Raw genomic sequence first — 14,100 nt, 5'->3', positions numbered from 1 at the left:
ACTATTAATTACAGCACTAATTTTACAATAATAATTGAATTTCTATTCAATTTATACCCTAATTCCAATTTAATCCTAATTAATTCATTTACTTTTCTAACTCAATTCATACTTTATTTCTATTCAATTTTCTTCCATATCCTACTTAATTATCTAATGTTCATAATAAAACCCTCATTTAAAACTTCTTTCAATTTAATCCCTACAACACAAAACTTATAGCCTAATTTATAATTTAATCCTTTAATAAATTCTAACTTAAAATTCATTCAATTAAATCCCTAATTCATTATTTTATTCAACATGAAGTATATTCAAAAACCTAAAAACTTCCAAAACCTCAATTTAATTTCATCAAAACTTTATTCTAAAGCTTCTAAAACATCAAATTTAAGAGAAAATAGCTTAATTGGCTTACCAAATTAAGCTTCAAGCTTTTAAACCTCAATTTCTCCTTTTCTTGTTCTTTCTTTCTTTCATTTCCCACTTTCGAATGGCTTTCTCTGTTTCTTTCTGTTTTTTTTTTTTGTTTTGTTTATTTATTTATTTATGCTTTCGTGCTTTATTTTATATTTATATTTAAGTTAATTTAATAAATTGTATACATGTATCTTTGTACATTTGTACACTATCATTATCATCCATTTGTCTTTTTTTATTCATTTAACAAATAAAAATCTTATAATATCAATATTTAATTAATAAATATCTTTAACTTAAAATTTAAGTAAATAAATAATTATAATACAAATGTGTATATTCATATAATTACAAATGTCATTATCTAATTTATTTTTCATACCAAAAATCTTATAATTTTAATTATTTATCTAATAAATATCTTTAACTTATTAATAATAAATAATAAATATCTACTTAATAAATAATACTTTTATTATAATTGTATTATACATATTATTACACATGTATCATCTCATTATCCTACATTTGTCAACTTATTAATTTATTCACTAATATAATATCAATTAAATAATAATAATCAATAGATATCTTTTACTTATTACTTAAGAAAATATACAAATATATTACAAGTATATTTTTTTGTATTTTACACATATATTTAATTATAATCATACAATTGGCATGTTTTGATTTATTTACTTATTTAAGTTATAAATTTATAATACTATAAATTAACATAAAATAATATATATATATATATATATATATAATTAAAACAAAAATCTTAGATTTTAATGCATATATGCCGCCTCATTTCATATAAATGGCTTAATTTCATTTTAGTCCTTTTTATTTTCGATTACTCTATAATTCAACTTTTATCTCTTATTCAATTTAGTCCTTTTTACTAATTACTCTAAATTGAACTAATTTCACTTAATTAAAACCTAATTAAACACACTACTAGACTTATAATTATTCCTAATAATTATTTACAAACCCGTTTCACTAAGACGGAGGCCCGACAATGTACTTTTTTTATGCCCATGAATTTTGGGTCATAACATTCTAACTCACATATCACACGATGTGTGGGAATCGTTCTAAACATAAACATAAGTATCGAATCGTAACTCTTTAAAGAAAAACGATTCCTAAGCAAACTCTCTCTTTTAGCCTAATGAGTGAATTAACAACTAAGGAATTTTAATTCTCATTAACTCGAGGATTTTCATCAATCTTCTCTCTTCAGCCAATTTGAGACATTTATAAAGAGCTGATTAAAGTTCTAATTATTTAGAATTACAAATAAAATAAAGAGTCCTAGGTTGAGTATAACAAATTGGGTCGCAAACTGAGTCCCAAAAGGACTTCTAATGCCACATTCTTACTTGCTTGGACAACAATGTTTCTTTCTATGGCCAACCGCCTATTAACCCTTGTTCGGTCACTTTTTAAGTTCACATATATATTTTGGACTCTTAATTAATTTTGAACCAAAATTAATTGTTCAATAAATATTTATACAAGTCTTATTTTAATTTTATTAAAATTATGACAATTTTACCTATTAAAATAGATGTGTAACTTTATTTAATTAATTTTATTTCATTTTAAATAATTAGACAACAACCTCTTTTAATTTAGCTTCATGACATTAAAATTACTTTCTTTGTATGGTAATCTTAAAATCAAGCCTTGGGAACTCAAAATCGAGCAACAAGACAACTTTTATTTATTGGTATAGACATGGATAATAATTATAAATTCTATTGTCACATACACATAAATATTTGATAGATCTATTGTTATATTCTTTTATCAAATCCAATACATAATATGCATACAAGAGCCACTTTTGTAATATTTTCATATATGGTTTGTAATGAACAAATATTTATTTTTGAGAAGTAGTTCAACCAATATTTATAATTTAAAATTTTAAGCGGGAATAAAATATTTTTAGTGTTGGTAAAATTATGGTTTTAAGAATTCAAGTATTTCAATTTGAATTTTATTGTGCGTAAATGTTTTATAAATTTTCAGTTAGTTTAAATTTTAATATTATGTGTGGATTATATCTAAATTTATTTTAATATAGGTTAGATTTTCAATTCATTAAGGTGTGTGTTGAATTAATTTTCATTATGATTGATGGAAGATGCACATTTTGTAATCTCTTAAAATAAGTGTTAACGAGGTTCCTCTTGCTGCTGCGTCATGAAGGCACCGCTTGGGTGGACTAATTGTAATGTTGATGCTTATAGGTCCATTGAATGCGGATCGGTTGGATATGCAACAATACTTCAAGATGACAGGGTCATGTGGTTAAATGCTTCACAGGTTCGACAACGGTCTTGCTTGATCCATGGATGGTTGAAGGCTTTTTTGTGGATATAAGTGTTGAACCCAACTGTTTATTGCTGGTGAGTGCACTGTTGGGTAATTGTACTTCTATATCTGAATTTGTGATGCTGATATCTTGTTCGGTGTTAATTTTTTTTGGACACATATTTTTTTGTTGTACACGTAGAGATGTTAAACAATTGTCTCGCTTGCTTAGGTGGTTTTATTACAGGCAAACCACAATGAGTGAGACATTTCTTCTATTAATATCATTTTTATTTTGTAATGGTAAAATGCGGAATCGAATGTATAAAGTAATCATATTAGTATGGATTAGTTTTATTTTCTCTATCATAATTTGTTTTGTCTTGATTTTGGTTCTCTTATTTTATAAAATCTCTTTTGTTTGTTTAATAAGAAAACGAGTGCTAATTAAATAGTCACGGAAATTTATTTTAATTGTGCTAAATTTATATTAAAAATTATTTGATAGACTAGTAATAAATAATATAATTATGTTGTTTAAGTAAATTAAATACTGAATTTTAAAAGATTGTTTATTTTTAATTTTAATTTTATTAATATAATATTTGATATTTTTTAGATAGTTTTGGATGAAAGATAAACATGATAATTTGAATATATTTCTTTAAAAATATTTTATTTTAAAGTTTAATAAAATAAAATAAATAATTTTTTACATTAATAACAACCTAACTATTTATCTTATTCAAATTTTTATTAAATAAAAATTAAAATAATTATCATACTAAATTACTTTATTTAAATCATATTATTTTGATTTTAAATAAAATAAATTGAAGTTTGACAAAAAGGCACCAATCGGGTCAGGCCAAGCATACCTAAGCTGTCATGTTGGCACTTGTCCGTAGTTCTAAAATGGGAAAATCCCAAATAATTTGTAGTACTGCTACTCTTCAGTCTCCAGCTTAGTTGCTTGAAAATGGCGAAACCATCGAGAGAAGCCATTTCCATGGCTTCAACCTCGCCGTCGTCTCTCTCTCCTCCGACGGTACCCATGGAGCTCCACGTATCCAACCGTCAAAAGCTCCTCAAATCTCTTCGCCAACACCTCTCCAACTCCTCTCGCCCCCATCATGGCTTCGTTCTCCTCCAGGTACTCTTATTTAAGTAATATTTCAATAACTTCCATCCACAAACGCCTTCATCGAAGTTAATTTTTATTGGATTAATCGATCAAACAGGGTGGCGAAGAGCAAACGCGCTATTGCACCGATCACATCGAGCTCTTCAGGTACCTCGATTTTGCCTTTCTCTTTTAAACTTCCAATTACATTACAAATACAATTCAGTTCAATTTGAATAAAATAATTGACATTAATGACAATTGATCGGTTTTCAGGCAAGAGAGTTACTTCGCTTACCTGTTTGGTGTGAGGGAGCCTGGTTTCTATGGTGCTATTGTAAGTTCTTTGTATGACCTTCTTTTTTTAAATTTCAAATTTTTTAACTTCAGAATCCTTTCTTAAATGGTAGAGTTTAAAGAATTTATAAACTGTTGAAGACTTGAAGTTGATAAATTCTCCTTTTTTACCCATTAAAGGACATTGCAACTGGGAAATCCATTCTTTTTGCGCCTAGGTTACCAGCTGATTATGCTGTTTGGTTGGGGGAAATAAAGCCAGTTTCCTACTTTCAGGTGACTATTGTATCTATGTTCTCTGTTTTGTTATGCCAGCGATTGTGTTTGTTTAGTATATTTTATTTTTACATTCCTGTTGGCAGGAAAGGTATATGGTTAGCATGGTCTACTACACTGATGAGATTGTTCAACTCTTGGTTGACCAATACAAGGGATCTGGAAAACCTTTATTGTTCCTCCTATTTGGGCTTAACACTGATAGCAATAATTTCTCAAAACCTGCCGAGTTTGAGGTTTTGCATTATGTCCTCTATTCTACTTTCATTTGCCTTTTTCCTGTTACTTTTAGAACAGTGTGATATTATATCTCGAGTTCTAGTGTACTTTTCTTATGCCAGAGTTACTGAATTAATGCATACCTTTGACTCAAAGTTATGATGTTATGTAAATGCATCATTTTGTTTGTTATAGGGTTATGTAGTTTTTTCTCCTTATCTTGATTTTAGGGAATAGAAAAATTTGAGAGAGATTTGACAACTCTGCATCCTGTATTGACCGAGTGCCGAGTTTGCAAGTCAGATTTGGAGCTTGCTCTTATCCAATTTGCAAACAAAATAAGTTCTGAAGCTCATGTTGAGGTAATCACTTTATTTCATAGCTTGGACAACAACTGTATTTTTTTTTTTTTGCATATTTAAGTAAATGATTATCAGATATAATCTGTCATTCTTCATGATATAGCATTTAGTTTATAGCCAGTTACTTGGTTCTTCTTCTTTCCTTTCTTCATTGTTTACTTTACCTGCATCATTAATTTCTTTGCAGATTCGTTTTTCTTAGTGTAATGTTGAGAATGATAATTTAACATGTACTTGCTTTTCTATTTAACTAGGTTATGAGAAAAACTAAAGCAGGTATGAAAGAATATCAGTTGGAAAGCATGTTTCTTCATCATACCTACATATATGGTGGCTGTAGGCACTGTTCATATACGTGTATTTGTGCTACTGGTGAAAGCAGGTTAGGATTATCTCAGGTCCTGATTGTTTCTTGTTTAGTACGTTCCATGCAGTAATAACTGCACATTAATAATGTTCCATGCCTATTTTCTGAGCATTTACCTTTTAAGTAAAGCATCAATAGAATAAAACCCAGGATGGCTACAGTTGTTATAAATTCCACTACAATACCTCTTTATTATGAAAAATTTTCAATGTCACAGCTGGTACTTTGCTTGTCATTCTGTATAATTTGTGAATTCTGCTATTCTTTTGGAACGTTTTACTTGTTCTATGATTAATATTTGCATATGAGATGTTGATATTGGATCAAAATAATAATCCTTATGTTTCTATGGTGCAGTGCTGTTCTACATTATGGACATGCTGCAGCTCCTAATGACAGGGTATAATTTTCAATATTTGTCCTATAATGTTTGAAATATATGATAGTTTCATCTGCACCAAAAACACAATCCCATTGAGTTGTTAATGATGTGAATAGCAATAAGAGTTTCAAATTGATCCATTTAAATTAATCTGATAAAATGGAAGTAGTTCGTAAGGTTTCAACATTGTATATGTCTTTCCTGCAGATCTTAGAAGATGGAGATATGGCCTTGCTTGACATGGGAGCTGAGTACAGTTTCTATGGATCTGATATTACATGCACATTCCCTGTGAGTATGTCTATTTATGTTGCAATCAATGTCTTTTCTTATGTGCTCAATGCTAGATATGGGCTGCTCACTTTTCAATCGAAGCATTTAATGCAGCTGCACAAAAGAAACTCAATATTCTGACATGTTTGACTCCTTTCCTAGTTCTCTCAGTTCTCTGGTCTAATTTTTCAAAGCCATTGAGATTGGTTCCCCCCAAAAACTAGCATTTACCGTTGGCATTTGTCCTAAGATTTGAAGCAGAAATTGTAGGGTTTTGCATGTCCAAATCTTGTGTCACTTGTATGGGTTTACGAATAAGTATCTTTGTGACCTTTGGGGCTGAGTCTTTCCTTAGCAGCAGACTATTAGGATAACTAATATTTCTAAACCTTGTAGAGAATGCTTATATATCTTCAGAAAATAAAAAAATCTACCACACTACAAGGACTCTGAGTAAGAGGCTTGTTTGTTCTCTAGTATATGGTGATATAAGTTTCCTCTCTAAAGTAAATCCTACTATGTATGCAGGTGAATGGGAAGTTTACAAGTGACCAGAGCCTTATATATAACGTAAGTATTTATTCTTTGATCAATGAGTGATGGGTATATCAAGTTTCCTCCTATAAGAATCAATATTGAGTTGACTATTGAATAAAAAAAAGAAAAGAAAAAATAATCCTTTCAATTAAGTTGTCATTATTTTATCTTCCTTTTCGTACATGCTATGTTCTGCAGGCTGTCCTTGATGCTCACAATGCTGTTATAGCTGCAATGAAGCCTGGTGTAAGCTGGGTGGATATGCACAAGTAAGGGAAAAGAAAAGTAATACTTATGAGATTATTTTTCTTACAATATTTTTCTTTTATCTTTAATATGTATTTTCTTGTTTCCTTTTTCTCTGTTGCAGATTAGCCGAGAAAATCATTCTAGAGTCGCTGGAAAAGGGCAACATCCTTGTTGGGTAAATTCTATCTTCTTAATGATGTACTTGTTTCTTTGATTCACTTCTTGTTAGTACCATTAGAAGTAAATCTTTTTAGTAGCTGGCTTCATTTTTTTTTATTGTAGAAACCTTGATGATATGATGGTTGAACGAGTGGGTGCTGTTTTTATGCCTCATGGTCTTGGCCATTTATTGGGTATTGATACTCATGATCCTGGTGGTTATCCAAAGGTCTTTGTAACTATTTTATCTGCTTATAGATTTTTTTCTCTATGTTAGTCTTACTTCACTCAGTTTGTTGGTAGCTACAAATTTCAAATTTTCATTTCACTTATGGGTTTGGAAGGGTTAAACTCTTGCAGGGCATAGAAAGACCAAAAGAACCTGGTTTGAAGTCTTTGCGTACTGCTAGACAACTCCTGGAGGGAATGGTAAGTGTTATTTCTTTCCCTTTTTTTTTCTTGTCAGAGGAGGGTTCTAATATGTTGTACAATACACTGGTTAAACATTTCATTATTTTTGTAGTCAAATGAAATCAGAATGTTGTCAGAATGTTGATCAAGTATGTTTTAAGTTTATATTTGTTTCATTTGCAAAACCATCACTTATGTTTAAATTTGAAAACTATGTTTGTATGATATGTTTTATTCAAATTACAACATAAACCATTTTTGTAAAATTAATGGCTGCCTCCTTCCAAGGACTACAATTCAAGGTCCTAATACCAATTGTTCTTGTTGATTATTGTTTCTCTGCTCATAGTTAAGCTTAGTCAGCTGAACCTCTTGATGTGCTTTGGTATAACATAACGTATGACATATCAACTATTTTTCTTAAGAAACCTTTGGTAACATCCCTTTAATTTTCAATTAGTTATTCCTAGTTTAAGTCTATGACATCATGGTAGTGCATGAAGCCCTTAAATTGTTTTAAAAAGGAATCAGTTTGCATTAATTATATCACTATGAAGGTGCAAATAAGTGATCTTCTGTTCTTTCTTATAAAAGTTACTACACATGGAATTCAAGTAGTGCTCTAGAGATGTATTACAGCTTGCGTCTTCTTGTTGTAGGTGATAACAGTGGAGCCTGGATGCTATTTCATTGATGCATTGTTGGTTCCAGCTATGGAAAGCGCAAACACTTCAAAGTTCTTCAATTGTGAAATAGTGGACAAATTTAAAAATTTTGGTGGAGTTCGAATAGAAAGTGATGTGGTATATATTCACTTAATCTTACAGTTATTGAAGTCCAAAATTTCCTGCCTCAATTATATTACATATATAACTAGTCGGTCTGTGTGTCAATCATAGTTTAAAAATAAATCAATTCTATCACTTATTAACGTCTACGTGCATGTAGAAATAGGTATTACATTTCCCTATGCTGTTAATAAAATGGGTCACAGCGACAAAACTAGGTATTGGCTATAAAAGAACTGAAGAGTAGTTTTGGTTGAGAATCTTCAGTGTTCTAAGTTCTAACAAGTCAGTTTATGAATTTGCTTCTTGGTGTTCGAGTGTCTAGGAGTATGGATAAAGTACTGCAAGATCTGTGGGATGCTAACTCTTGCTGAATACATGCAATACTTATAAAACCCATGAATACTTTACAGCTAGCTCATGTGCAAAGAATTTAGTCATTGGGACTTTCGTGTATTGTGCTACATTTGTGTAAAATACATTTAGGATAGGCTCTGCGTTTTTATCTGTTTGTGTCATTGTTCTTAATCATACAGTTCCTTTCTTCGATTGTAGCTTGTAACGGCCAACGGTAGCAAGAACATGACAAAAGTTCCTCGAGAAACATGGGAGATTGAAGCTGTCATGGCAGGGGGACCATGGCCACTCAACAGGGCCTCTGGTTAATCCCAAAGTGATGGGGAAGCTTTAGTCAAGTTTTTTCAACATTGTTATGTACCTGAGAATGTGGGGACCGGAAGATCTCACCCTATCAGCCAATAAAAGTTGACTTGTTTGTATTATTGATATTTATATCTTATCAATCTTACCAAATTAAATAATTAAACATTTGTTTATGCACTGGATGTTTTAGTGTCATATGCATAATATATGGATAGTCTAACGGGAATAATACACCCACATAAAAAATAAAAAAAATCAATGGCTTTATCTGAGATCAGTCCCTGGTAAAACGACGTCATTTTAAATATTACACATTTATTTTAGAATATTTTCTTTTGAAAAAACTTTCGACATTCGTCCCTCTAAAAATCTACCGGGACGTGACAGTACACCAACCAATATTTAAACGCAAGCAAATTGCAATGTAGCTCGCAATTGGACCTAACCTTTCTCACCAATACAAAGCGAAAAAGCCCTAACAAAAACCCTAACCTTCGCCCACTTTCCTCCGCTAAACCCTAATCACTGTCATTAAGAAAATGGGTCGCCGCAAAGGAAGCAACACGGCCCAAACCTCGACGAACTCTTCGAACCAATTCGAAGGAACGAAGATTCGCTTCCAAGACGCCGACGACGATGGAGTCGCTACTGACAATTCCAATCTTGACGAATCAATCCTTGCCGTTGATAAAGCTACTGAAGATGTTTCCATGGGAGAACCTGACGTCTCCTTTGTAGATAGCGATGCCGGTGATGATAAAACCAGTGCTGATTATTACTTCGATTCTTACTCTCACTTTGGTATATTTTCTTATTCCTCTTATTTTGTAGCTTTGATTTTTTATTGTTATTTTTCTTGTCGATTAGAAAACTGGGGGAAACTTTGAGATTTTTTAGTGTTGGCTTTAACTTTGCTTATGAGGAAGCTTTGAATGAGAGACGAAACTTTCAATCTTTGCAAAATTTAGAGCTCTTTCAGTTCTATAGTTTGCTTATGTCTAATTTAATGAAGCTCTAGCAATTTCTGGTTATATCTTATACGTTTAATAAATGGCAATTTAGCAGTATACATTTGGCGCTGCATTTGGTTGACTAATATTTGTCCTTTAAATAGTATCATTTATGTGCAGATAGCACATTCTTTTGAAGCTTATTTTGAATTTTCTTTTTTGGTATGCAGGAATTCACGAAGTAAGTGTGCTGGACTTGGACTATTGAATGCAGGGCATTTTCCTGTTTGGATATTTTTGAGTTCTTTACAGAATAGTTTTGCTTTGGTACCATTACTTTCTGAATATTGGTTACTGAATATTTGTGAATGAAGGCTCAGCTGTAATCGTTCAATTTATTTAAGCTGACCCACGACTTAATGTGTTGTGCTTGCTTTCCGGAAACAATTATCATTTTCACTTAAGCATGTTGGTTGTAGTGGAAAAGCTTCGGAGAATTGAATAATTTTTTACTTAAACTTGTTTCTATGCTAACCTGCTAGTCACTGCATTTCAGGAAATGCTCAAGGATGTAGTGCGAACTAAGACATATCAAAACGTTATTTATCAGAATAAGTTTCTATTCCAGAACAAAGTAGTTCTTGATGTGGGAGCTGGAACTGGAATCTTGTCCTTGTTTTGTGCGAAGGCAGGGGCTGCACATGTTTATGCAGTATGTGGTCCTGTTCCTTTTTGCTTTTTATTTCTGTTTTATCTGTTGGTTATATTTCTCTGACCAGTATATTTATTTCATTCTTAGTGCCCATCCCAAGTTTGCTTAATGTGGTTAATATTTTCCCATTCCTAGGTCGAGTGCTCTCACATGGCTGATATGGCTAAACAAATTGTTGAAACTAATGGATTGTCTGATGGTGGGGTTTACTAAAGTTTGTTGTGTCTTATTGTATTGATTCTCTATTTCATTCGATAGTTTACACTAGAATTATTTTTTGTTACAGTGATTACAGTTTTGAAGGGAAAAATTGAAGAAATTGAGCTTCCTGTTGCCAAAGTAGACATCATTATATCAGAGTGGATGGGTTACTTTTTGTTGTTTGAGAATATGTTGAATACAGTGTTATATGCGCGTGATAAATGGCTGGTAAGTTGCTTCTACTGATACTTCCAACGTCTTCTGGTTGATATATTTTCATGGTTGCTGGTATAGGAATATGCTTGTGTGTATATATTATGTACTCAGAAGTTCCTTCATGATTCATTATGTGTATGCTGTGTTAAACTGATATTCAACCTGGGATACATGCTTTGCATATACAGGTCGGTAAGTCAGCATAATGTGTTAGGTTTGCTTTGGGTTAGGTTGGGTTGTTGTCAACTGACTGTGAAAGCAGGTTGCCTTCTATCGGTTGTTTCCTACGATATTTATATCCAGTGCACTCTCATGCTACTGATCTGAAAATTTACTATAACAAACAGTGATGTTGCATGGTCATGTTATCGACATTTCCTATATTCCACTTGGCCTTTTTTTTACTTCTCTCTGTGGATTACAATATGTAACATGATTGCTTACATCCTCTGCTGGATGGTATGATGTGCACAAGGTGGGCTGTAAGTGAGGTCTAAATATTAACTGTTTATGGTTGAGACTTTAACTACATCTTTGTTTAAACTTCTCTTTGAGCAATATTTTGCTTGTTCTTTTATGTGGCGGCTAAGTGGCCTTTTAAATTTATTGTTTTGCTCTTGAATGCAAATTTTTGTTGGTTCCTTATATGCTGTATTTTTTCAATCAAATTTCTTATATGGTTGCCCGTGCCAGGTCAATGATGGTGTTGTGCTACCAGATAAGGCTTCTCTTTACTTGACAGCAATTGAGGATGCAGAGTACAAAGATGACAAGATCGAATGTGAGCGTAGTAGACTGATACTTTGATACTGTTCTTTGTATTTGAGTTCATCTGGAGTTACGGGCTTTCAATCAGTTTTTCTATTGTGGTTCTTTGCAATTAAGTTCTTGTATTCTTATATTTCACATCTTTTCTCCATTGCATCATCTTGCTACAGTTTGGAATAATGTTTACGGGTTTGACATGAGTTGCATCAAAAAGCAAGCTATGATGGAACCTCTTGTGGACACAGTTGACCAGAATCAAATTGTGACGAATAGCCACCTTCTCAAGGTGAGAATAAATAGCACAAGCGTAACTTATGTATATGCATATATCATTGTGTATCTATTTAAGCCATATGCTCGCTGAAAATTCTTGATTTATTGTCCTTGGGATTTATCTGCTATATTTATTTTGCTTTTCTTTATTCAGACAATGGATATATCCAAGATGGCTCCGGGTGATGCTTCTTTCACTGCATCTTTTAAGCTTGTTGCACAACGTGATGATTACATCCATGCTTTTGTTGCGTACTTTGATGTATCATTTACCAAGTGCCACAAATTGATGGGCTTCTCTACAGGTTTATCTCTTCTTTCTTCCTTGTTTCCTTGTTTCCATTTCACTCCAGCCAATAGATTACGAAATTTTATATATCCTATGTCCTTCCCATCGTATCTATGTTTAAAGCAGCAAGCTTTGTCTATAATTATTTTGCCCTAGCAATACAATAATGCATCTCTGCTCAAGTCTTATGCTTCATACAATTAATCCATGTTTCTGAGTTTTATAAAAAAAAGAAGAAAGAATTGATGTTTCTGACTTTTTCAAATAAAAAACAAAATATAGGGCCAAAATCGCGAGCTACACATTGGAAGCAAACGGTGTTGTACCTAGAGGATGTGCTAACCATATGTGAAGGGGAGGCAATAGTTGGTAGCATGACTGTTGCACCAAACAAGAAGAATCCCCGAGATGTTGATATAATGGTAAAATATTCATTGAGTGGTCGACGTTGTGTGGTTTCAAGGGTTCAATTCTACAAGATGCGCTGATGTTTCTCACAACTATTTTTATCAACCACCAGCATAAATTTATGGCCTAGGCTAAAGCATGAAGATGCTGCTCCTATTTTAATGCATTTGTATTCCAACATTCCTCAACTGCTTGAGAATATTGGTTCTTTCATATGGAATGTAACATTTGTTGCCCTTTAATTTTGATTGATTCTTTACCATGTTTGCATGAGTAAATTAGGATTATAAGTTTTTGTCTCGTGTTTTTAGATTTTTAACTTGGAAGTTCTGAAACCTCAATATTGCCGTTTTTTGTTTGAATCATCTTCCGATTGAGAAATGAAGATGGTGGTTATGATGACTCTTATAGATCCAGGCCGATCTACAATAGAAAGTGTGAGGCAAGTGGACAAAATAGATGTATCAACAGATTGTGTATCGACTGACCCACCCAAACTCAAATAGTAGTGGGCTTCCCGCGTAATCGAACATCATTTTTATATTTGAGCTCAACTCAAGATTTGATTGAGTTACTAGAGTTTGATTAGATTTGTCTATCAATTTTCATGCTCGAGTTTAAATAAGTTTTTTTTTTAAAGTGGTTTAAATGTAATACTAATTTTATGAAATAACAACATATAAAAATGGAAAGTTTGATTTGGCTTATGAGTAGTTCTAATTGAGTATTAAGGTGCTCAAATTTGACTCAATTGATAGCTTGAGTTTAACTTGATAATGATTGAATTTAATTCATGTTTTTAGTCAAACTTAAATGAATTGAGAAAAATAAAAATCAAACTAGTAGTATTTAGATAGTTTCAGTTCATAAGTTAAAAAATCACATTAATTGAATCAAATCAAATTGAATTTTATTTTTATTTAATGTATAATTGTTTTTAATTTTCTATGATGTAAAAATAAATATTTTATATTTAAGACTTAAAATGTTTGTATAAAAATTATTATAAAAACACTATATACTATATGGAGTATTGGTAATTTTTATTTACTTGAAAAATTAATTTATTTTAAAATATTTAATGAATTCTTTTTGTAACTTGATCAAATAAACTATCCAAAAGTTATACAAATTAATTTTATCCGAAGTTTAAATAATCCAAAAAATAAAGTTCAATCAAACCTAATCACCAATCTAAACTTGTTGAGGGAGATCGGCTCCTCTAGAAGAATTCTTTGAAGTGTTGCCCTTGAGTATGTTGATCTGGTTCCTCAACGATGGAAGGAATTGTCCCCCTCGAGAGGATCTTGTCTCCCACTTCGTGAAAAGCTGTGTACGGTTCATAGAGGGGAGTGCCTCAACTGTACATGGATGTACAACCACCACTAAGAGGCAACGTGAACGTCTCACCTTTTGCTGGGAT

General features: G+C 31.8%; 2 protein-coding genes across 2 annotated transcripts; both read left to right on the top strand.

Moving 5' to 3' along the window:
- Positions 1-3,615: 3,615 nt before the first annotated feature.
- Positions 3,616-9,023, top strand: LOC108484161 (uncharacterized). The gene is made up of 16 exons (XM_017787850.2): positions 3,616-3,907; positions 3,996-4,045; positions 4,154-4,214; positions 4,355-4,450; positions 4,537-4,686; positions 4,900-5,031; positions 5,286-5,413; positions 5,756-5,798; positions 5,988-6,071; positions 6,582-6,623; positions 6,789-6,859; positions 6,961-7,014; positions 7,122-7,227; positions 7,359-7,427; positions 8,069-8,212; positions 8,753-9,023. Exons 1-16 carry the CDS (start codon positions 3,734-3,736, stop codon positions 8,861-8,863), a joined length of 1,515 nt encoding a protein of 504 aa, XP_017643339.1. The 5' UTR covers positions 3,616-3,733; the 3' UTR covers positions 8,864-9,023.
- Positions 9,024-9,150: 127 nt separating this feature from the next.
- Positions 9,151-12,967, top strand: LOC108484166 (probable protein arginine N-methyltransferase 1.2). The gene is made up of 9 exons (XM_017787859.2): positions 9,151-9,661; positions 10,041-10,051; positions 10,367-10,522; positions 10,658-10,721; positions 10,809-10,951; positions 11,633-11,720; positions 11,878-11,993; positions 12,135-12,285; positions 12,552-12,967. The coding sequence occupies exons 1-9, from the start codon at positions 9,400-9,402 to the stop codon at positions 12,755-12,757; spliced, it is 1,197 nt and encodes a 398-aa protein (XP_017643348.1). The 5' UTR covers positions 9,151-9,399; the 3' UTR covers positions 12,758-12,967.
- The last annotated feature ends 1,133 nt before the right edge of the window (positions 12,968-14,100 follow it).

This window comes from Gossypium arboreum, chromosome 6 (assembly GCF_025698485.1).
Source record: "Gossypium arboreum isolate Shixiya-1 chromosome 6, ASM2569848v2, whole genome shotgun sequence".
Classification (NCBI taxonomy): Eukaryota; Viridiplantae; Streptophyta; class Magnoliopsida; order Malvales; family Malvaceae; genus Gossypium; species Gossypium arboreum.
Note: the sequence above shows the minus strand (reverse complement) of the source record. Positions and strands in the feature narration are given on the sequence as shown.

Coding starts and splice junctions, on each gene's coding strand:
- LOC108484166 (XM_017787859.2), top strand. CDS start 9,400: ATGGGTCGCCGCAAAGGAAGCAACACGGCCCAAACCTCGACGAACTCT. Junction 10,722..10,808: donor AACTAATGGATTGTCTGATG/GTGGGGTTTACT, acceptor TTTTTGTTACAG/TGATTACAGTTTTGAAGGGA. Junction 11,721..11,877: donor CAAAGATGACAAGATCGAAT/GTGAGCGTAGTA, acceptor ATCTTGCTACAG/TTTGGAATAATGTTTACGGG.
- LOC108484161 (XM_017787850.2), top strand. CDS start 3,734: ATGGCGAAACCATCGAGAGAAGCCATTTCCATGGCTTCAACCTCGCCG. Junction 4,215..4,354: donor CTGGTTTCTATGGTGCTATT/GTAAGTTCTTTG, acceptor TACCCATTAAAG/GACATTGCAACTGGGAAATC. Junction 5,414..5,755: donor TGTGCTACTGGTGAAAGCAG/GTTAGGATTATC, acceptor TCTATGGTGCAG/TGCTGTTCTACATTATGGAC.